Below are 23249 nucleotides of genomic sequence, written 5' to 3' on the forward strand. Positions count from 1 at the left end.
CCGTTTGACAGGGTTTCCAACACATGCTCCTGTTGCACTGGAAAAGCTGCAGCTCCACCTGATGCCTTAAGAAGCTGAAACAGAGGCTAGGCAGAGTTAAAGGAATAAAGTGAGTATTTATTTAAGTGCCTTCAAGGCCACACCCTGGCAGCACCAGAGCCACAGTGGTGACTTTGCTGGGATGGCTCCAAGATGGAAGCAAAAAGAAGGTCTTGTCATGAGGTCTTCTACTTTTATAAATTCCAGTCCATTTGCATATAGCAGTCAACTGTCCAATCAATAATTCTAAATCACAAAGCTTCATCCTCCTTGCTTGCCTTCTTTTCCACGTTGTTTATGCTCCAGGCCTGGAGTTTGAAGAGGGTGTCCTTGAGTCCCCTGCTGGGACAAAACTGCCCTGTCCCCATCATCCTGTGAAAAGATCCCAGCACCACTTAATATGAAAGTGAAAGCTCCCACCAAAGCAAAAACAGAAAAACCCAAACCTAAGGCATCACACCCATTGCCTGCTCCTCCTCTGGGATCAGACCCCTGCAGACCCCTCTCCCCACGAGCCCTCCCTCAGATTCCTGCCCCAAAGTACTCCCAGGCCTGGCTGTGTCCCTTGGCTGATCCAAAGCAGAAGGAATTCCTGAGGATAAAAAGGAGAAAGGACCTGCAGCCAGAAGCCCCAAAATACAACCGAAGTCTGGAGCTCTTGGTTCTTATCCCCGAGATTCGGTGGTAAAGTGTCCTTTGCCCTCTGCAACACCTTGCTCCAGAAGAAGAGCCAGGAGTTGCCATCTCAGGTTTTCCAAGGTTGTTTACTCTTTCTTATCCCACAGTTCTTTCTGCACTCTGCCAAGGTTCCTGCTGTGGCAGAGAACTCGTGGCGACTCCCCCCAGGTCGGGCGGTCTCAGTCCTTTTGTACCATTCCTCCGGCCCAACCATTATCCATAACATATTCTCTATTTATAATTAATTACCAATACCGATCACTTATGCTAACCATGTTACTTCTGCTCTAAACCAATCCCTTGTGACCCAGCACTGCAGAAGATGGAGGGCAAGAACAAGAAGGAACAAGAACAGGTCTGCGCCCTGATTCCTCCATCTTGGCTCTTCAGCCTCCATTCTAAAAAACCCCAAATTCTGCCTTTTCCCCCTGTGGTAAACTAACTACTACTCATTTCACACTCTTGAGACTTGTAATTCCTCCTGGACTCTGTGCCAAGATTTCCAACCCCCCTGTACAGACTCCAACCCCCCCTGTACAGGTTCCAAACCTCCTGCTCGGGTCCCAGTCCCCTTTGACAGGGTCCCTGACCCTCCAGGGTGACCAGGGGGATGCCCTGCACTCCAGCATGGAGCAACATCAGGACTGAGGAGAACCATGAGGTTAAGTCAGGCTCTTCTCCTGCCCAGATCCCCTTTGGATGTCCAGGAGCCCTGGAGCCAGAGCATCCAGGAGCTCCCAAATACCTCAAACAAAGCTGGGGATTGTGGCTCCGAAACCAACCAGCCACGGGACAGGCAAGAGGACAGAAACACATGAAACAAAACCAAACCCTCCATCTGAAACTTCCACCTTTTCCCTGCAAAGCACCACCCTTCCACACGGCTCCAACGCCATCCGGTCCTTCCAGGGATCCACACAGGCAGGAGCAGCAGGAGGAGCCCAACCCCAACACCACGAGGGCACAGTGCAAGAGGGGAACGCCCTGCCCAGGTGGGACCAGTCTTCAAGGGAGGGACGAGGAGGTGCTGCTTTTCCAAGGATTTGTCCATTGAGTGTCTAGAAAAAGTCACCATGTTCCAGGCATGGGCTTTGGTTTAAAGTGATCAGCCATTTCCTTCTCATCACCATCACCCCATCCCCATCACCTCATCACTATCACCCCCTGCACCATCACCTCCTGAACCAGCACCCCATCCCCATCCCCCCACCACCATCCCCTACATCATCACCCCACACGATCACCCCATCCCCATTATCCCCATCACCCCCATCACCCCATCACCATCATCCCCTGCACCATCACACCCTGCACCATCACCTCCTGAACCAGCACCCCATCCCCATCCCCCCACCACCATCCCCTACATCATCACCCCCATCACCATCACCCCATCCCCATTATCCCCATCACCCCCATCACCATCACCCCATCCCCATTATCCCCATCACCCCCATCACCCCATCACCACCCCTGAGCTGCTGCTCTGGCTGGGGCTCCATCCCAGTGTGCAGACAGTGAGGTACCAAGAGAAGGAGCAGCTCAGGACCCTCAACAACAAATTCCCTTCACTCATTAACGAGGTGAGCTGAGAACCCCCAGATCCAGTTCCCAGAGCGGCGCTGGGCATGGTCAGGGCACGGAAAGGGCACGTAAAGGGCATGGAATCCTGGCAGAACTCATTAGAAACATCAAGGGGACTTGCACAAGCTGCCAGGGGAGAAACCTAGGGGTTTACGATGCCTTAGTGTCCAGGCACTGCTGCTCTGGCCTCTGGGCCTGACTGGGGCAGGAAACAAACTAAAACCAGTCCCAGCTGCCCTCCAGCCCCCTCTCAGCCCTCTCTGCACAGCCCAAATTTGTTGCAGAGCTGGTTTGGAGAATGTCTTTGCTTTTCTGTGCATTTCCACACGGGTGCCCCCAAACAAAAGCTGCTGGATTGGGAAACGCTGCCGGGTGTGCCAAGAGCAGGAACACGTCCCACTGCCAGGGCACCAGCACGGGCTCCCACAAGCACTTTGCCACAGGACACCTGGGAAAAGACCCACAGGGATCATCCAGTCCAGCCCCTGGCCCTGCACAAACACCCCAAAATCCCACCCCGTGCCCAAGGGCATTGTCCAAACATTCCTGGAGCTCTGGCAGCCTTGGGGCTGTGACCATTCCCTGGGGAGCCTGGGCAGTGCCCCAGCACCCTCTGGGAAGAACCTTTCCTGATATCCAGCCTGACCCTCCCCGGACACAGCTCCAGCCCTTCCCTGGGTCCTGTCCCTGCTCCCCAGAGCAGAGATTGGAGCTGCCCCTCAGGATGAAGCTGCAGCCCCCAGTGAGTCTCACTTCAGTTTCCTCTTCCCCAGCTGGACAGACCAAAGGACCTCAGCTGTTCCTTGTGTGTCCCCTTGTCTTGGGTTGAAAAATGTAACCAAAAATGTGAATTCTATTTTCATCTGTTGAAGCCGGTTAGGAGATATTGTTCCTTATCTCTTGTAACTCTAGGGGGGAAGAGGGTGGATGCTTTCTGTTAATGGGACACCTGATAACACCAGATAAGGCAGGGCCTCCTTATCTCTTCCTCCACCCATCCTCCTCCGAGGGACATCCCCTGTGAATGGGCCATTGAAGGCTCTCACATGACTGATAGCATCACCTCATTCCATTGTGGGATGCTCCACCCAGCGAGAGGAGCCAAAGCCTTTCCACCGGGATAAAATAAGCAATCCCAAACACTACGGGAGCCGTTCCCACTGGAGTCCCAGAGGATGACCGGACCCTTTCTTGAGGATCATCTCTGCTCCAACAGAGCCACATCTGTCACTCCGGGAGGACTTCGGGCTGTTTCCGTCATCCTGACCAACAGGGTGTCAGGTTTGCATTCTCACTCTGTCAGTGGTCCTTTGTCCTATTGCATTTATCTTATGTTATGTTTGTTGTTTTTTGTTCTCTCTCTATTAAATTGCATTTCTGACTTGGAGTCTCACTGGTTTTGCTTTCAAACCAGCACACCCCTCTAGACCCTTCACCACCATCTTCACAGTCCTCATCCCATTTCCCATTTTTCTTCCTTCAGGTTTGGACCCTGGGGCAGCAGAAGAAGGTGCAGGAGACTAAGTGGAGCTTCCTGCAGAGTCACAGTGAGAGCTGCACCAGGGCTGTGCTCAGGGCTTTTATCTGGAATTTGAGGGAGGAACTGGGAGCCCTCAGGAGCAGCAGAGCCCAGCTACAAACAGGCCTGAGAGCAGCAAAGCAGGGCTGGGAAAACACCAGGAAAATGTGAGTAAAAAGCAGAGAAATGCAACTTCAGAGCTCAATATGTTGCTCGAAATTTGTGAACAGACAGAAAAACTGGACTTTTTGGGGTAGCAAATGGTTCCCAGAGAACTTGTAGGTGGAGACAAAATAGATTCTCCAGTAGATTCCCGTGGTGGAGATGAAGAAGATGGAAAGATCTCCCAGGATCTCAGTACAGAAAGCAACACCCACATTTATAGACACATAGAGGAAGCAGAATATCCCTCTTCTACATTTGCTTTCCCTCCTCCCTGACTCAGAAATTCAGATTTCCACGTGTTCAGCAGCTATTTGAGGTCACACAACAGCAGTTCTGCTGCAGAAACCTCTCTGGAAATGAGTTTGTTTTCCCATGGGCTACAAAAAAAGAGCAAGGTATCCCAAAACACTGTCTGGGGACACAGAAAAAAGCAGAGTTTCATTTGTGTCACTTGTGGCCCGAAGGAACTCAGAGAATGAGGGAATTGTGCTGAACTTCAGCAAAAGCTCCCATTTTCCCACACAGATCCAGGGATGAGCAGAGCCCACAGACATGCCCAGGAGGAGCTACTTGTCCTAAGGAAGGTGAGCAAGGGACTCTGGCTGAACTTTCCCCTTCTGGTTTGGGTTTTTGGCGTGGTTATGGTGACTTCTTTCCCCAAGCACAGGAAACAAGTACAAGCAGCAGCTGGGTTTGCTCAAACTCCAATCAGACCCCAAATCCCAGGAGCCAGAGCATGGTCATGGCACCCCGGGTCTGCTCTCCCTCCTAAAACTCCTCTTTCCATCTCCAACGTGTCTCCAGAACACAGAGAGAATTCTCTTGGACAAAGCCGAGCTGGAAAGGCTGAAAGAGCAGGGTGAGATCCTGAGAACGTTCTGCAGAGAGGTGAGAGAGGCTTCCCCAGGGCTCCAGCAGTAATTCCCATTTCCCAGCTGGATTTAGAAGCTGGATATCCTGAGGGAGCAGGGCCCATGGGTGATTCACTGTGAAATGGTTCAGTTGAGGTGTTGGGGCTGGTTTGGACTCGATGATCCTGGAGGTCTCTTCCAACCTGGTGATTCTGTGATTCTGAATTTACAGAGAGATAACGTGACCCTTTTCCCACTCTCCACAGGCTCTGTGGGGAAGGTGCCTTCAACAACACTTGGAAGCTGGAATATTCACCTGCAAAAATCTGCCTCTTCTCCAGGGAGTTTCCTAAGCTGGATTCCTTTTCTCGGCCTTTTGCAGCCATTTTCCACTCCCAGCAAAGTCTCACCTACATCCCAAAGCCTGGATTTGGAGGTGCTGCAGGATCAGAAGCCAGAAATTCCCACTGGACCAGCAGAGCTGGGGTTGGAGCAGTGGGATCTGAGCAGCAGGAGCAGCTCCCATGGGAAGAGTGTCCAGGAAGACCTGTGGATCACGGCAGTGCTGGGAACAAAGCCCCACATTTCCCATTGCATGGAGACAGACACAGGTCGTTTCCCTGCTTAAGATTTTGCTGTTTTTTCTGGAGAATCCAGGAGAAAGAAAGGCTAAAATCACTCATCACTCCCATTAAAACCAGACCCTCTGGCATAGTTCCCTGGCCTTTCCATTCCCACAAGTGCAGGGATTAAAACAAGGTGAGAGGGAGGGAATGGCAGCTCCTTGTCCCAGCACCTGACCAGGTCCTGCTCAGCTCATTGGGGTGATCCCCCAGCAAAGGCACCCCCAAACCCCCATCCCATCCCATCCCATCCCATCCCATCCCATCCCATCCCATCCCATCCCATCCCATCCCATCCCATCCCATCCCATCCCATCCCACCCCACCCCATCCCATCCCATCCCATCCCACCCCATCCCCAAGAGCACCAAATCCCACTATCTCCAGCAAGAGGCTGGAAAATTCCTCTCCCTGCGGTGCTGCCCTTTATAACCTCATCAAGCCAAAGAGGCTTCCCAGGATGGGAATTTCCCTCTCTCCCACCCCACTCCCCCTTGCCCAGGGGAGCTGAGCTCAGGCCCTGCTGCTCTTAGGCCATTTCATTCCTTTCAAGCATCAGATGAAAATCTCAGCCAGGTCTTGATGATCTTTAACAGCCTTGGGGCAGGGTTCCAAATATCCCATCCATCCCTGCCCTCTGGCAGTGGAAGCCATTCCCTGTGTCCTGTCCCTCCATCCCTTGTCCCCATCCCTCTCCAGCTCTCCTGGAGCCCCTTTAGGCCCTGGAAGGGGCTCCAGGGTCTCCCTGCAGGGAGCTGAGCACCCCCAGCTCTCCCAGCCTGGCCCTAGAGGGGCTCCAGCCCTGGAGCAGCTCCGTGGCCTCCTCTGGGCTCTCTCCAGCAGCTCCACGTCCTCCCTGTGCTGTGCCCAGGGCTGGAGCAGCTCTGCAGGTGGGGTCTCACCTGAGCGGGGCAGAGGGGCAGAGCCCCCCTCCCCTCTCCCCCCGCTGGGGCTCAGCCCAGGCTCGGGGGTCTCTGGGTCCTGCCCAGCTCCCCCCCGGCACCCCCGGGTCCCTCTCCGGGGCTGCTCTCTGCTCATCCCCCGGGGGACGCCCCGGCCCAGGGGCAGCGCCTGCCCTCGGCCTTGTCACACCTCAGGAGATCCCACAGGAGCTGCTCCCGCCTGTGCAGGTGCCCCGGGGTGGCCCTGACCTCCAGGGGTGTCACCTGCACCCAGCCCCTCCCAGGCCCTGCAGCCGAAAGTTCAAGGAGCAGCGCTGGAGCGCTTGGAAATCCCTGGCGATGCAGAGTGAGACCCACAGCTCCTCCACAATGGGATAAGTGAGGATGGTTCGTGCTAAATTGTAACTTTATATATATAATCAATATCAGCAGAATTAGTATAACTAACTCCAGTAATAAAAGTATAGTGTTAGAAGAGCCCCCCCGTTCTTTGGCAAAAATATCATGAGAAGCTATGTGGCAGGATGTAGCCAAGCCGAGGCAGAAAATTCCTAGTTCTGGGGAGTAGAAGCTTGTCCTTAAAACTAAAAAAGTTTTGGGATGAGTCCAGGAAAACCGAGACAAATCCAGATATTTTTAAGATTTATTGTTTTATCTATTGGAACTTATTGTTTAGTTATATAACACTAGCTTGGCACACACATGTAACTCGCGGGGTTAAAAGAAGGATACGAAGAAGAGGAGTGGAGCCTTCATCAAAAGACCACCCAGAAGAGTCTGAAGAGCCTCAAACATCACCTGGAGCATGTGCAATGAGGAAGGTGAGGCAGATTCCAAGAACCTAAACTGGGAGGAGACAATCAAAGATGGGAGGAGATGGAGTGTTAGCTGCAGTATAAAAATATAGATGGAAATGGAACAGGCTTTGATTGTACATGTGGCAGAGTCCTGAATCCTGCACATGTACCCCAGCCCGGCCGGCCTTTTGCTCATGCTTTATTGATACCGGGTCCATTCACTGCTAAATCACTTTCATAAAGAATGGAATACATTTTATCTGAATGTATCCTTTTATTTGATTAACACAATTAAACTTATTTGCTGCAATATCAAATTTGTTTGGATTGGATTTTTTTTGGTTGATGTTCATAACAACAAGGATCTCAAACCTACACAATTCCTGCCCGGGGATCCCAAACCCACACAATTCCTGCCCAGGTATCCCAAAATCACCCAAAGGATGATGAATGGTGGCACCTCCTCCCCAGACTGGCTCAGGACAGATCAGGTGGGAGGTGCTGGGCCGTGGTGGGGCTGGGTAGGAGGCAGTTGAGGAATCCATCAAGGATTCACCCCCCCATCCCAGAGGAATCAGCATTCCCAAGTGACCCCAAAGCCTCTGGTCCCAGCTCCAGCCAGGGTTTGTCCCCTGTGATATAGGATGTAAAAAATTCGTGTTCGTACAATGTGATGTGAAATAATTCATGTTCATGTAAGATAATGTGAAATTATTCGTGTTTGTGATCAATGGTTTTTAGAAGGAATATGGTAACAGTCACTCAGGCTTGGAAATAAAGAAAAATGATCAGGAATTGTTAACGCCTGAAACTCAAGCAAGGACCAAAATTTGCAACAAAAAGGAGGGTGAATACAAGAAGAGAGAAGCCCACTCATATGAGATTCCCAGAAATCGAATCAAGTATTCATCTCTACTCAGAAATCCATTCAACTGTGTGGCAGTGAGGACAGAATTACATGAATATGGAAAAGAAATCGGAAAGACAAAAGAAGTATGAGGCAATGCCCTGTCCAGCCAAAGAAAACTGTAAAAACTGACCCCACAGCGACTGAAATTGTGAACAGGGCAGGATAGAGTTCACCCAGTGCCCACCCCAGGCTCGACACTGATTTTTGCTTGTGGCTTCTTCTAAATTCTATTTTGCAAATTATTAATAAAATCCTTTTATTAATTTAATTTGCTACACATTTATAACATCCCCCCCGGGGCTGGAAGAGACCCAGGGATGGGCCCAGCTCCCCCTGGAGCCCCACAGGCAGGAGGAATTGTTCCAGGTGAGCCAGACCCCATCTCGCAGCTCCAAGGAGGCTCAAACCCTCCCCCGAGGGAGCGAGGGCTGGGACAGGGACAGGGGATCGTGGCAAAGCTGGAAACAAAGCTCCCCACACTTCCCACTGCACCGGGACACAAAAGGGTCTTTTCCATGCTCAGGATTTTTGCTGGTTTTTTCCCAGGGAATCCATGAGCAAGAAGGACTAAAATCCCACTTTTCCCTCCAATCAAAACCAGATTGCATTTCAGTCCTGAGCTCAAACAATGGCTCTGAACAAACCCCCCCACCATCCCTCTGCCCAGAGTCCAGGCAGGCAAATTCCCATCGGGAATTCCCACCAGGAATGAGCTGTGCATGCAGCAAACCCCAAACCCTGCCCCTGCTGCAGGTGACAGAACCTGGTGGGTGACAGGCACGGCAGGAAGGAGATTCCTGGATATTCTCCAGAACTCCTGAGCACCCAGGGCAGCACAAAGGACTCGGCTGAGTCTGGACATGCAGCTAAAAGGGAAACTTTATTAAAGGACTCGTGAGAGACATAAAAAGCATAAAAATCCAACCCCAAACACAATGCCAGGACAGGGCTGAACATCATCATAAAAACCGGGAGCAGGTCCTTGGAGTAAGTTCCCTAAAAACGTTTCCCACTGCAGTAACAATTTCCCTGGCACGTTGAAGACCCATTTTGGCAGGAACGAGGAGTTTTTGGAATGGGGCATCAACTGAACCCTCACTGCAGGAGACTCCAGATATCACTAAATACCCTGAAATAGGGAGTGGTAAACAGAGACACCCAAAAATAGGGAATTTATCTCCCAGTTCAGTGGGACACATGGAATTTGAAGCAGTTTTAGATTCCTCAAGCTTTGGGCTTCATTTAAAGAGAGGGAAAGGTTGTAGGAGGTTCTTGAGGAGTTCTTTTTCTGTGAGGAGTCTGAAATCAATCTGTCTGTGCTGCCTTTGGTCACAGGAGAATGTTGAATCCCAACCCTGAGCCCATTTCCAAAGAAAATAAGGGGAGACCCAAACCCGTTTTCTTCCTATATCATGGTTTTCTTCCTATTTAAATTTAAAAAACCCAACCCAGGGTGAGCCCTAGGCAGGGGCTGAGGCCCCTGAGGGATTGGAGTCTTCCAAATCCTGTTAGGAGGGAAAGAATCTTCTGGCCTTTTGCAGAAGCACAGCAGAAATGTGGGATTTGCCTTTCCAAGGGTGAAATCCAGCCCGGAGCAGGGGGTACCAAGCACAGGGGTAACAGCAGGGATACCCCACCTGCATCCCGGGATAAATTCCACCCCACGGGCTTGATCCTGCTCCCAGGGGAACGGCTCAAACCCGAGAGCGCAGGATCAAGCCCGGGCAGGGCAGGGCCTCAGCACTGCAGGATTTTTGCAGCCAATTCATCCTGCAGAAGGCACCGAGGCTTTTCTCTCCGCGGTTTCCCTTTCCTGGGCGCTGGCAGCGCCGAGCTCCGTCCCTGGAGCTACTTCCTGACGCTCCTGCGGCTGGAGGAGGTGGTGGTGACGGTGTAGGACCTGGAGGAGCCTCCCGAGGAGAGCCCCAGCGCCGAGCTGCCCATCCCTGGCGTCAGGCTGAGGCCTCCCAGCCCCGCTGCCAGGAGCCCGCCGGAGCCGGAGTATCCGCCGCTGGAGCTGACCACGGCTGGGAGGGAGAGCACCGAAGGGAGAATCAGCACCCGCACCCAGCTGGGCACCCTCGGGATCGTGGAATGGGTTGGGTGGGAAGGGACATTAAAGCCCACCCGGTGCCACCCACCTCCCGCTGTCCCAGGCTGCTCCAAGCCCCGTCCAGCCCGGCCTTGGGAACTGCCAGGGATGGGGCATCTTCTTGGAAATCCATTCCAGGGCTTCCCCATCCTCACAGGGAAGAATCTCTTCCCAATATCCCATCTAAACCTCCCCTTTTTCAGTTTAAAGTCCTTCCTTCTCGTCACTCCATCACCCAACCTGGCTCAGGATGCCCTGAGCTTGGGGAACTCATGGAGAACCCCTAGAAAATCCATAGAGAATCCCATTACTTGGCTCAGGATGCCCTGAGCTTGGGGAACTCATGAAGAACCCCTAGAAAATCCATGGAGAATCCCATTTCACAACCACACTCAGCTCATCTCCTGGTGCCCCAAAGCTGTGGGAACGTGGTTCCCCAATTCCCAGCAGGAATTAAGTGGCTGAAAATCAGAGCCGCTGGTTTGGAGCATCCCTGAGAGAGCAGCTCCTGCCCAAGGTCTGGGCCAGGTGAGGATCCAACACTTCCCAGGGTGGAAAATCCCTCTGCCATCACCTGTGCACTAATTCCCAACCCAGGGGATGCATTTGCAATTAGTGCTTTTCTACCCACACAAAAATGGGAGGGAAGGAAGATCAGTGCTGCCCCAAGCCCAATTTCATCCAGATGAGTCAGAGCTGAGCCCAGGATGGAGCCCCAGCACCACCCCCAGTCTCAGGGTGCTCCCAGTAAGGAGGGGCTGAACTGGGGGAACTGGGACACTCTGAACCCCCTTTCCCATGGATTTAGAACGAGGTGGAATCGCTACAAACAACAAAATCCACTCACAGATGTTGACGTTGCCAACTCCATCCCCAGCCAACCTGTCGGAAGAGAGAAAGGGAAGGGGAGGGATCAGACTCAGCTTTCCTCAGTCCTGGGGGTCGAGGGGGAGGACAGAGGCAGGGAGTTACAACTCCAGCTGCACCTGACCCCGGGAAGATCCCCGGGCCCTGCAGGGCTTTGTTCCAGCCCTGCATTCACCAGCTCTGTTATTGCCATGGGTGGGGAGGACAGAGCACAGAGGTTCTGTCCTAATTCCACACCTATTTCCACTTGGAAATGTTCTGCCACAGCATCAAACATGATGGACACAAATTTTTTCCTTCTTCACTTATTTTCCCCATATTTTTTTTCCCCAGAATCTGCCAGCTTGGCTCTTCAGCTGAAGCATTTCCAGGACCAGAGCTCAGTTTTTTAGAGGTTTCCTTGCCTGCATTTCCTTGTGGAAATGGGAACGGGGCTCTCACAGTGTCCCCAGGCAAAGGGAGCAAAGGGCTGGACCCTTCCCAGAGGGAACCCAGGGGATTTTTGCTCACCAATCCTCCCATGGGTCCCCACCTGCTCTCCTCGCCCTCCAGCAGCTTCCTGTAGGTCGCGATCTCGATGTCCAGGGCCAGCTTGACGTTCATCAGCTCCTGGTACTCCCGGAGCTGCCGGGCCATGTCGGCCTTGGCTTTCTGCAGGGCGTCCTCCAGCTCGGCCAGCTTGGCCCTGGCGTCCTTGAGGGCCAGCTCCCCGCGCTCCTCAGCCTCGGCCACGGCCGCCTCCAGCTTCACTCGCTGCGGGGACAGAGCGGCCACATTAGGGGGCTGCCGATCCCTGCAGGAGGATCCTGTGCCCCAAACCTCTGGCTCTGCTGCCCAGCCCCTCTTCGTGGAGCTGGAGCTCACCTGGATCCCTGGGACTTCATCCCTACCTGGTTTTTTGGGCACTGAATGGAGACGGAAACTCATCTCCTTCCAAGGTCTCCCAGGATGACCCAACCCCTCCCCACTGGCTGCACTTTTTTTCAGGTGATCCTCAGCTTCCCAGTCCCCCACATCGCACATATCCCTTGGGGCTCAGGAAAGCTCAGGTTTTCTCTGCTAATTTCCCCAGTTTTTTTCAGAGCTGGGCAGTCTCTGTCTAACTGAGATGTGGACTGGAGCACACCTGGAGCTACCAAACACCCAGATCCACCCCAAGCCCAGCCCTGTGGGGCCCCAGGGAACCCCCAGCTGCACCCCCACAGCCCCATGTTTGGCAGGAAGGGCTCTCAAGAGGCTTTGTGCTCCAAGAGAGCCCCAACTGGGCAGCTCTCAGCTGGTGCCAGAGCCTCCCTGCCCTGAAACCAAATAATCCGGGATGAATCACCAGGTTTATCTGGAGCTCCAGGCCAGGCCTGTGCCACGGCCCTGATAAAGCGATAAAACCCCCATGAAAGCAAACAGAGCTCCCCAAACCTCTGTGCGTGTGCCCAAACATGGTGTTCCCTGCTGGGAAAGGCAACGATCCCAGGAACGGGAAGGCACCAGGGTGGTGTGGTGGCCCCTCTGTGTCCCAGGGCCGTCTCCACTCGTCCTCTCCCAAATCCACCTTCCTGGCAGGACCGCCCTGCTCCCAACGCTCCCCCTCCCCCAGCAGGGCTGAAACCCCTCAGGATGAGCAGTGCAGCCCCCTTGGAATGATTCTTGCAGACCACGGGATTGTGAAGGTTGAAAGATCTCCAAAATCACCAAGCTCAAGGTGTTGTGTGACACCCAGACCCCTGAAACATCCCCAGCACCACAGAATATCCGGAGTTGGAAGAGACCCACAAGGACCATCATGGCTCGGCACATGACAACCCTAAAAATCCCACTAACCCTGAAATTCAACACCTGGGAGTGTTGTTTGAGTTCTGGCAGCCTCGGGGCTGTGAGCCCTCCCTGGGGAGCCCGGGCAGTGCCAGCATCCTCTGGGGACAGAAGCTTTTCCCAGTATCCAGCCTGGCCCTCCCCAGACACAGCTCCAGCTGCTGCCCCCAGCTCCCAGAGGGGTCAGTGCCAGGTCCCAGCCCTGAGGCTGGAGAGGGACAGGACAGGGGCAGCTCCTCACCTGGGCCTTGGCGTTCTCGATCTCCCCCTGGATCCTCTGGATGACCCTGTTGATCTCCGTGATCTCGTTCTTGGTGTTCTTCAGGTCGTCCCCGTGCTTGCCAGCTGTCACCTGCAGTGCCTCGTACTGGGACAGAGCAGCGGGACACAGAGGGATGGGGTGAGGATGGCAGGGAATGAGCGGGATAGAGTCCCCCTCCACTCCTGGCACAGGGGATTACAGGTGCTGACAGAGCTGGTGATGATGGAATCATGGAATGGTTTGGCTTGGAAGGGACATTAAAGCCCATTCAGTGAGGGCAGGGACACCTTCCACAGTGCCAGAGTACTCCAAGCCCCGTCCAACCTGGACACATCCAGGGATGGGGTGGGCCTGACATTGGTCTGAACTTGGGCTTCAGGCTCTGCCAGTGTCTGTGTGAAAGGCAGATGAGCAACTTTCTCATGTTAGCCTGAGAAATCTAAAGGAGGAATTCAAAGAAACCTTGGGAATTGAGAAACCATCCGCAAGTGGTGTTTTTCCAAAATGTTTACTGGAAAGAAATGTTTACTGAAGGGTGTAGATGCTGAATAACCAATCATGTTCTTTGTACCAAACTACTCTATAAAAGTAGAATTTAGAAGAATAAAGTTTGCTCTCATTTTCACCATCATATCGAGAGTCATGTTGTTATTTCTGCGCTGTCTGAAAATCATAACAACAACGGGGTAGCAACAGCTCCTCTGTGAAATCCACCCCAGGAGCAGCCAGGCCAGCAGCCTCCTGGGGTGGCACTGCTGTCACTGTGAGGACACCACGCTGTGGCAGAGAGCACCAAAACTGTCCCCACAGAATCAGGCAGTGGCTTGGACTCAGTGGAATCCACAAGGAGTCTCTGGGCACCATCCTGCTGGAGGCTCCTGGGGCAGTGCCACCTCTGTGCCACCTCTGTGCCACCTCTGTGCCACCTTTGTGCCACCTCCTAAGGCCTTCCCTTACCAACTTCAGCAGTTAAGCAATGAGTGCTGCAGAGTTGTTCTTCCCCACCCTCGCAGGGAGGAATTCCTTCCCAATCTCCCATCCATTTGCAGTGGGATGTGTCTCACTGGCCCTCCCCAGCTCTCCTGGAGCCCCTTCAGGCACAGGAAGGGGCTCCGGGGTCTCCCTGGGCGCTCCCCCCGGCGGAGCTCACCTTGCTCTGGTACCAGGCCTCGGCCTCGGCGCGGCTGCGGTTGGCGATGTCCTCGTACTGCGCCTTCACCTCGGCGATGATGCTGTCCAGGTCCAGGCTGCGGTTGTTGTCCATGGACAGCACCACCGAGGTGTCCGAGATCTGCGCCTGCAGCTCGTTCAGCTCCTGCAGGAAAACCCAGCCCGTGAACCAGAGAGGCTCCAGGGACCCTCTTCTGGAAGCAAATCAAAGGGAGAACCCAAGGGGAGAAGGGAAAGAGAGGCTGTTGCCCTGGTTTTTCTGAGTTTTTTTTTAAAGCCTTCCACTTGTTCATAAGATGGAGTCAGATCTTTAGTTTCTGTACAATATTAAGGGTCAGTTTTTCACTTTCTCACACTTTGGAACATAAACAACCTTTCTTGGTTTTATTCACTGTCCTTTGTTTACGTATTTCTAGCCTGAAAATAATATTGGTTGACAGCTGGTCTGGCCAGTGGGGTGAAGGGTCAGTAACCCCAGAAGTCAATCCACAACCAGACCCACAAATGTATAAAAATGAAAGAAATAAACAGGCTTGTGCTCTTTTTGGGGAGCAGCTTTTCACTGCAGACCTCCTGCCTCTGTGTTGTCGTTTTGGGTGCAAGAGGCAGGTAAGAATCCCATCAAAATAATCATTAATTTGGAGGGAACCAAATTGCAAAGCAAAGACCAACAACCAGCAGCAGAGCTGGAGCTGTCACCCCTCCTTTGGCAGCAGGGCTGCTTACCCCACTGTTACCCCATTCCTTAGACAACGACCCAGCCCCAGCTGGCTGCAGAACATGGAGGGGAAAATTCCAGCCCCTCTCCCAAGGATGTGTGTCCAGCTCAGGCAATCCCTGATCTTTGAAGCAATGGGGAGGAGGAAGGAGCTGGGAACAAGCAGCTTTCCCTCATTCCTGTCACACAGCACCACCTCCCCCAGCACTAAATCCCTACACACCACTCGTTTCTCTTGTTTTCACACAAACAGCACCCCAAACACAACGTCTGTCCCATTGTGTCTGCAATCCATCCATCCCACATCCCAGGCAGGGAGAAATCCGTCAGACAATCCATGGGAATTCAGAGCAACCACTTCACACGCAGGCACAGCTTTGCTTAGGGAAGGAAAGGCTCCAGGAATCCATCGCCTCCCCCACGTTCATTTTTCCAGCCAGCATTCCCTGTTCTCCCCCTCTGAAGCAGCAGAAGGGTCCTCACCGCCTCATGGAAAGCCCTCAGGAAGTTGATCTCATCTGTCAGAGCATCCACCTTGGCCTCCAGCTCCACTTTGTTCATGTAGGCAGCATCCACATCCTGGAAAAATGAGGAATAACCCACTGAGATTGGGGAGCTTTGATGTCTGAGCTCACACAGGCCCTGGTGGCTTCCAAAGGAGAGCTCCCCAAACCAGCTCCAGGTGTCCCCCAGGGCCTCCAAATCATCTCCCAGGGCATGAATGCTGCTGGAGTGCAGATCCTGAGAGTCCCTGGATTCCTCTTTGCAAGTTCAGTGTCAGTTTGGACACGGAGACCTCAGGAAAGATCCCAGCGAAAGATCTGGCATCATCTCCAGTACCCCTGGGACCCGACACCTCTTCCCTGCGTGTGTGGAGACCCCAGGGCCTCCCCTGAGCTGCCTTTGGCAGGTGTGGGATAAAATCCTGCCCTTCAGAGCTTCAGCAGAGCTGGAGTAAACTGTGAGTAGGGCAAAGAGTAACCTGTGAGTTGTAGCAAATGGGGGGAAAGGGCTGGGATGATCCATCCCAGGGAAGAGCCGTGGCCGCCCCACCCCTGGAAGTGTCCAAAGCTGGATGGGGCTTGGAGCACCCCGGGCCCATGGAGGGTGTCCCTGCCCTGGCAGGGTGGGAATGGGATGGACTTTAGGGTCCCTTCCCACCCAACCCCTTGGAGCATTCCCTGACCCATGATGACTTCACCTTTTTGAGCACCACAAACTCATTCTCGGCCGCCGTGCGCTTGTTGATCTCATCTTCGTACCTGCCAAGAAAAAAAAATAAAAGGGATTTCTGTGAGGTTAGAGCCTGGATAAAAGGAAAAACATCTCAGTGAAAGGTTATCCCAGTTCTCTGTCCCTCCATTTCTTGGGAGCCAGCCCAGCAATTCTCCGGGGCTGGTGCAGCAGTGGTGCCAGGTCTGCTCTGGGTGAGCTGCTCCACACCACCACCGTCACCTGAAAAGCATCCCCTGCTTAAAAAAGTATAATCCTTAAAATTCCCTGTGCTTCAGAAGATTCCTGCTCCTGCTCCTCCTTTGGGGAGGCTGTGCCCCCACTTTGTCACCAACCCTTCAGGGAGCAAATACAAATCAGGAGAGACACAGACAGATCCCACAAACTCCTCTGGGCTGATCCCAGCACCTGCCAGAGCTGCTTCCACTCTGCACTCCCCTATTCCAGACTGTTGGGAACAATTTGCAGGTGTTGAACACACGGCACTGTCCTGGGAAGAGCCAAAGGTAATTAATTACCTTCATTCTCCTTTAAAGCCTTACCAAATTCCCGTCTTGGTGACTCCCGTTCTGAGGGGCACACCTGAAAATCCCCAGGGGTTCACCTAAAGTTCTCCAGCAGATAAAAATCCCTCTCCATGGATTTTACAGGACCACCACTGATTTGCAAACCTGGCTCTTGGAGCCCACCTGGACCCGTCTGTGCACTCCCAACCTGCCCAAATATCCAGCCCCAACCTGCTCTGGGGATTTGGGGATCCTGAAAGCCATCCAGGAACACAGCAGGAAGCACTTGGGCTGTTTGGGAATTGTTTCCACGTTACGGCTCTTTATTTACATGGGCCCTGCATGGCCAGAGCTGGAATTTGCCTTCCAAAGCAGGAGCTGTTTCACCTTCCCAGCCTCCTGCCCCTCCCTCCTGCTCCGGCCTGGAATCATGCCCATCCACGCTGGGATCAATGGACATTGCCCCTCTGGAGGTCAGTGAGCTGCCAGTGCTATTCCAGAGGAAAAAATCCCAGGAAATGACGCAGAGGTGCCACCTCCGCACACAAGGGATCAGCAGACAGAGATAAAAACACTGAATTCTTCCAGGATGGGTCATGAAATTCCTCATTTCCTGGGGGCAGCTCCACCAAGCTGGTCAACGAACGGGTAAAGCATGGAATCTTGGAATGATTTGGGTTTGTAGAGACCATAAAGCCCATCCCATTCCCACCCCTGCCATGGGCAGGGAAACCTTCTGCTATCCCAGGCTGCTCCAAGCCCTGTCCAACCTGGCCTTGGGCACTGCCAGGGATGGGGCAGCCACAGCTGCTCTGGGAAATCCATTCCAGGGCTTCCCCACCCTCACAGGGAGGAATTCCTTCCTAAATCATCCAATATTGTCCTGAGGCCCCTCTGGAAGCCCAGGACACTCTCACCCCTTGGAACTGAGCCCTGGGGGCAGCGTGATCCCAGCTGGCTCCACACCCTCTCCCACCGCAATTCCTGAGTGAGGGGCAGGGTCTCATCCCTGGAGCCTTTCCTCCCCTAAATATCACCCAGGAATTCCTGTGGAAACCAGACCTGTGGAAAAGAGACCACAGGCACCACCAGAGCACATCATGGTTTAGGTTTTCCATCTATAAATGAGATTTTCTCCAAATAAATGGAGAGCAGCAGGTTCTGCATTCTAGTCACTGCATCCTCACTCCCTCAGCTCCTAATTCCTGCTTCCCTTCTGTTTGCACATAGAGGGTTTGGCTTTCCATGGATCTGCAGGCTAAAGGAATAAATCCATGGAAAGGACTGAATCCATGGGAAATGTAACCCAGCTTTGGGTTTGAACCCCTCTGGCTGCAATCCAGCTCCTTGCAGAGATTCCGAGGCTGGCTGTGGATGGAGTAACGGAGATGAAAGGCAGGGCTGGGGGGGAGCATCATTCCCAAGCAGCTCTTTGGGAATCTCCGGGTATTGACTCTCCCTCAACACACCCTGGGGATTATCAGCTCTGTTTGTTTGCAGTTCCTGCCTGATCCAGTTTGCCAGCCCCGTCCTATTCTTCCCTTCCTTTCTCAGAGACATTTCCCGGCTGGGCCGGGCTGGGACAAAGGCCACCTTTCTTCTGGGGCTCCTCCCAGGTGACACTGGAAAGTCACTGAGGAATGGCAGGGCAGCTGCTCCACTCCCTGCCCAGGGAAGGAGCTGGCAGCTCCTGCGGAACTCTCGGAGCCCCCAAGGAGCCACTCCTGACCGTGAGGAGGCTCCAGAGCAGCACCTCCAACTCCAGGGAGGCTCCAGAAACATCACCTTCACCAAAATGCCACTTCCAACCCTGAGGAGGCCCCAAAGCAAAGCCAAGAAGACAGAGGCACTGGCCCACGCAGGAAGAAGGAGCCAGAAACAACCAGCAAGAAGAGTCCTGGGCTGAACACCTCACAAAACATCTCCCACCCTGGCAGGGGAGCCGGGGATGTCCGTGCCCAGCCACCGGCCCCGCTGGCAGCTCCGCCACCCCGTCAGGGGGACGCTGATACTTTACTTGGTCTTGAAGTCCTCCACGAGGTCCTGCATGTTCCTGAGCTCGCCCTCGAGGCGCCCCTTGTCCGCCAGGAGCCCGTCCAGCTGCCGCCGCAGGTTGGCGATGTACGACTCGAACATGGGAGCGATGTTGCTCCGCGTCGTCTTCTGCTCCTGGAGCAGGCTCCACTTGGTCTCCAGCATCTTGTTCTGCTGCTCCAGGAACCGCACCTGGGGGTGGCGGGGCAGAGGGGGAGATGCAGGAGGTGCAAGGGCTGGGCTGCAGGGAGTAATCCCGTCCCAGGAACTTGGGCATTCATGGGAAACACTAAAGTGGGGTCGTGGAGACCATGCCAAAGAGGGTGGCTGCTCTGGGACCTGCTTTGTGACTTTGAGGCTTTGGGTGAATTAAAGAAAAGCAGATTCTGCAGGGCTGACACTTGACAGAAGCCGGCCCCAGACCTCAAACCCTCCAACTGCTCCAACTCCAGGGCTGGATTCCTCACATTTCGGGGATACCAGAGCGGGATTTACACAAGGTCAATTAGTGCAAGAGAGCCAAACTGGGCAGGGCAGCACAAACACCCGCGGCAGGCTCTGGTTCCATCTGCTCTGCTGGGACAGGCTCTGGTTCTATCTGCTCTGCTGGGACAGGCTCTGGTTCCATCTGCTCTCCTGGGACAACCCCCTCCAGGAGCCTCTCCCTCCCCAGATTTGGTGCTGGGGTGGGGGTGCAAAGCCTGCACCCCATTTGGGCAACCCCAGGTAAATCAGGGCTGACAGACAGGCAGCCCGAGAAAGGCAAAAACCTGTTCTGTTGGCAATGCCAGCAGGGCTTTAATACATCAAAGAATAAGAATTATTTGATTGCAGAGGGCAGATCCCACCCTGTTCTCCAGGACTGATCCCCAGCCCATTCATGATTAAACCAATTTTGGGTCCCAGCTGCCGTTCAGCACCCCCGGCTTTCTGAGCCAACTCACGCACTCACCTTGTCAATGAAGGAGGCGAATTTGTTGTTCAGGGTCTTGATCTGCTCCTTCTCCTCCTTGCGGACCCTCTGGATGCTGGGGTCGATCTCCAGGTTGAGGGGCGTCAGCAGGTTCTGGTTGATGGTGACCTCCTGGATGCCGCCGGGGCTGAGGCTGCCCCCGAAGCCCGCTCCCCCATAGCCGTAGCCCGAGCGGACGCTGAAGGAGCTGCCCCCTCCCAGGCTGACCCTCTTGCCGGAGCCCAGGCTGTAGAGGCTGGCGCTGCCGAAGCCGCCGGCGCGGCCGAGGCCGGAGCTGCGGGTGGAGGACACGGAGCTGACCCGCACCTGGCTGAGCGCCGGCCCCGCGGCCGAGCGGGAGCTGAAGGTCACCGAGCGGGACATGCTGCGCAGAGGGTGCCTGAGGATGCCTCGCTCTCGCAAAGCTCGGGGGAAGCTGCGCCGGAGCCCGGGGGAGTGAGAGCGCTCCCGCTGCCTCCCCTTTTATCCGTTAGAAGAGCTGGGCTTGGCCCAAGGGCACAGCAGGGATCATTTTACTGCTCCGAGCTGGGTGTGCCTGGCCGCGTTCCCACCCTCCGGAGGGAGCGGGGAAGGGCCGCGGGGAAGGTGCAGGACACACCTGGCGCCTGTCCCCGCTCCGCCACCTGCGCGCCGAGCCCCGAGCGCCGAGCCCCGGTCCCCGCTGTCCCCCGCGCCCGGGGGGACATTGTTCAATGAGCGGGCGGGGGGCACAGGGGGGACACGCGGGTTTGGAAGTGCTGCGGGCGGGCTCTCCCCTGGCACGGCCCAAAGCTGATAAAGGAGCCCCGGTGCCAGGTCCTGCCTGTTTAATATAAACCAGGGCCCTGCCAGTGGCACCTAGAGCCTGCCCAGCCAGGGGGATACGTTTGCCCTTCCCACTCCTGCTAATCCCTCAAATAAATCCTAAAAACCGAGGTGGGTTAGGAGGGTTGCTTCCCACCCAACATTTACTCCGCACTCAAAAGGTGACAGAATTAAAATTCTGGCTCAACTTTCTGGGTCCCTGCTTGAATTTTGGGGTTCTATGAAGAAAAAAGGAGAGAAAAAAAAAATTGGGTTTCAGGGTTTTCACCATTTCCAAATAGTCCCAGACAGCCTCAGCCCTTCACTATCAGGTCGTAAATTCCCCAGGAGATTTCAAAGTCTGGCCTGAAAGTGTCACCCTTCAGCTTTTCTGTCCCCAGGACAGGGAGATAAGGCTGGCTGCAAACTCAGCCTGCTCAAAATCCACCCTTCCTGCTCTGGGGGGAGGAGAGGCCCGGCTGCTGCAGGGAAATTCTCTTTGTAAAGACAGAAAAGGGAGAATTCGATCCGGGCACAGAGAGACGGGGCAGGATTCCTGCAGGATTCCTGCCAGCCCTGCACCTGGCTTGGCTCCCACCATCACAGCTTGGACTCGGTGATCTCAGAGGTCTTTTCCAGCCTAATTGATCCTGAGGTTATAAAAATAATCCACTGAGTGCAAACAAAGTGGAGCATTACAGACACACCCTGCGCCTCCCCTGGGGCTGGAGGACAGACAGGGATCTGTCCATCCATGGATCCAACCATCCATGGATCCATCCATGGATCCATCCATCCATCCGTGGATCCATCCATCCATCCATCCGTGGATCCATCCATCCATCCATCCATCCCTCCATCCATCCATCCATCCCTCCATCCATCCATCCATCCATCCCTCCATCCATCCATCCCTCCATCCATCCATCCATCCCTCCATCCATCCATCCATCCATCCATCCATCCATCCATCCATCCATCCATGGATCCATCCATCCATCCATCCATCCATCCATCCATCCATCATCCATCCATCCATCTCTCCATCCATCATCCATCCATCCATCTCTCCATCCATCCATCCATCCATCCATCCATCCATCCATCCATCCATCCATCATCCATCCATCCATCTCTCCATCCATCATCCATCCATCCATCCATCCATCCATCATCCATCCATCCATCCATCCATCCATCCACGCACAGCTGGAGCACAGCATTGTCCAGCCTCACACAGCCAGGCTGCTCCTGGGACAGCTCTGGGGTGTCCTGAGCAAACAGGGATGGAAGCTGAGTGTGGGATTGACGCTCAGGCAACAACTCCCACCCGGCCCTGGTCGTTACCAGGTTGGATTCCAGCCTGGACCAGCACACAGGGACTTTTACACAACACGAGAGGCACAGGAGTGTTGGACAGCACGAGAAGCAGCAACACGGAGGCAGGAGGGCTGCAGTGAAAAGCTGCTCCCCAAAAAGAGGGCGAGTCTGTTTATTTCTTTCATTTTTATACATTTGTGGGTCCGGTTGTGGATTGGCTTCTGGGGTTACTGCCCCTTCACCTCACTGGCCAGACCAGCTGTCAACCAACATTATTTTCAGGCTAGAAATACGTAAACAAAGGACAGTGAACAAAACCAAGAAAGGTTGTTTATGTTCCAAAGTGTGAGAAAGTAAAAAACTGACCCATAATATTGTACAGAAACTAAAGATCTGACTCCATCTTATGAACAAGTGGAAGGCTTTAAAAAAACTCAGAGAAAACCCAAGGCAACGCAGAAGGAGCAATCTAGGCAGGTGAATCCATCCAGGCAGGTGAATCCATCCAGGCAGGTGAATCCCAACCTTCTGCCACAAAGGCAAAGCCGCTCCCAGCAGCCTCCAGGAATCCCAGTTTGGGATTTTGAGCTGGACTTCACCCTGGATTTGGGGGAGTGTGAGCCCGTCTTCATCCCAAGCCCAGCCCTCCTTCCCTGCACCACGAGCAATCCAGGTGGGATCAGGAAGCCTCATCCCCTGCCTGCTGCTCCCAGTTTTTCTCCCTTCCCCCCTGCCAGGTGGATATTCCCCGCTGGAGCCCAGGTCGGAGCCAGATGGGGCAGGGCCAGACGTGGCCACCAGAGGTGTCCCAGGGTTTGTTGTGTTGTTGTTCCATGGCAACCCGGGATTGTTTCACAACCGCCCCGACCGGTAAATTCCTCCCAGCCCTGGCCAGTGACCCCGGGGACTGGGGTTCGGTGACACCGAGCTCACTTTTGGCTTTTTGGGGAAGTGATTTCCCTGCCTGCCACGCTGGGAGTCACATCCCCCCTGGTCCTGCACATCCAGGACAGGCTCCGACACTCCCAGAACAGCCAAACCCCAGAAACAACCAATCCTTGCATGAATCCTTGGGAAAACAAGACAGGCTCACAATTCCAACCGGAAAGTGCCAAAAAAAATATTTAACAAAATCAAATATTGTCATGGAAGAGGAAAACCTTTGCAGGTGAGTGAAGTTATGTGTTGGGAATGTGTTCCTGTGGGATTTCCACAGCTCCTGTGTTATCCCAGGGGATCCCTCCTGCTGCCTGCCTGGATTTCCGTGTTTGGACTGAAAGCTTTTGGGAGCAGGAGCGTTCATACGTTCTGTTTGCACAGACCCTGCAGGTGGTTCCTGATCCTAAGGTTGTGCCTGACCATCCTTTCCATGGAAAAATTCCTCACAATATCCAGAGAAATCCTCCTGGCATCC

At 54.1% G+C, this 23249-nt stretch overlaps 1 protein-coding gene across 1 annotated transcript; it reads right to left on the reverse strand.

The window, feature by feature from the left end:
- Positions 1–9432: 9432 nt before the first annotated feature.
- Positions 9433–20199, reverse strand: KRT7 (keratin 7). Its single transcript, XM_063425044.1, has 9 exons — positions 19712–20199; positions 18743–18951; positions 16188–16248; positions 15470–15565; positions 14249–14413; positions 13078–13203; positions 11560–11780; positions 11008–11042; positions 9433–10095 (listed from the first exon to the last, which is right to left on the reverse strand). The coding sequence occupies exons 1-9, from the start codon at positions 20093–20095 to the stop codon at positions 9917–9919; spliced, it is 1476 nt and encodes a 491-aa protein (XP_063281114.1). The 5' UTR covers positions 20096–20199; the 3' UTR covers positions 9433–9916.
- Between the last annotated feature and the right edge of the window lie 3050 nt (positions 20200–23249).

The sequence above is a fragment of the Prinia subflava genome, unplaced genomic scaffold (assembly GCF_021018805.1).
Source record: "Prinia subflava isolate CZ2003 ecotype Zambia unplaced genomic scaffold, Cam_Psub_1.2 scaffold_52_NEW, whole genome shotgun sequence".
In the NCBI taxonomy this organism is placed as follows: Eukaryota; Metazoa; Chordata; class Aves; order Passeriformes; family Cisticolidae; genus Prinia; species Prinia subflava.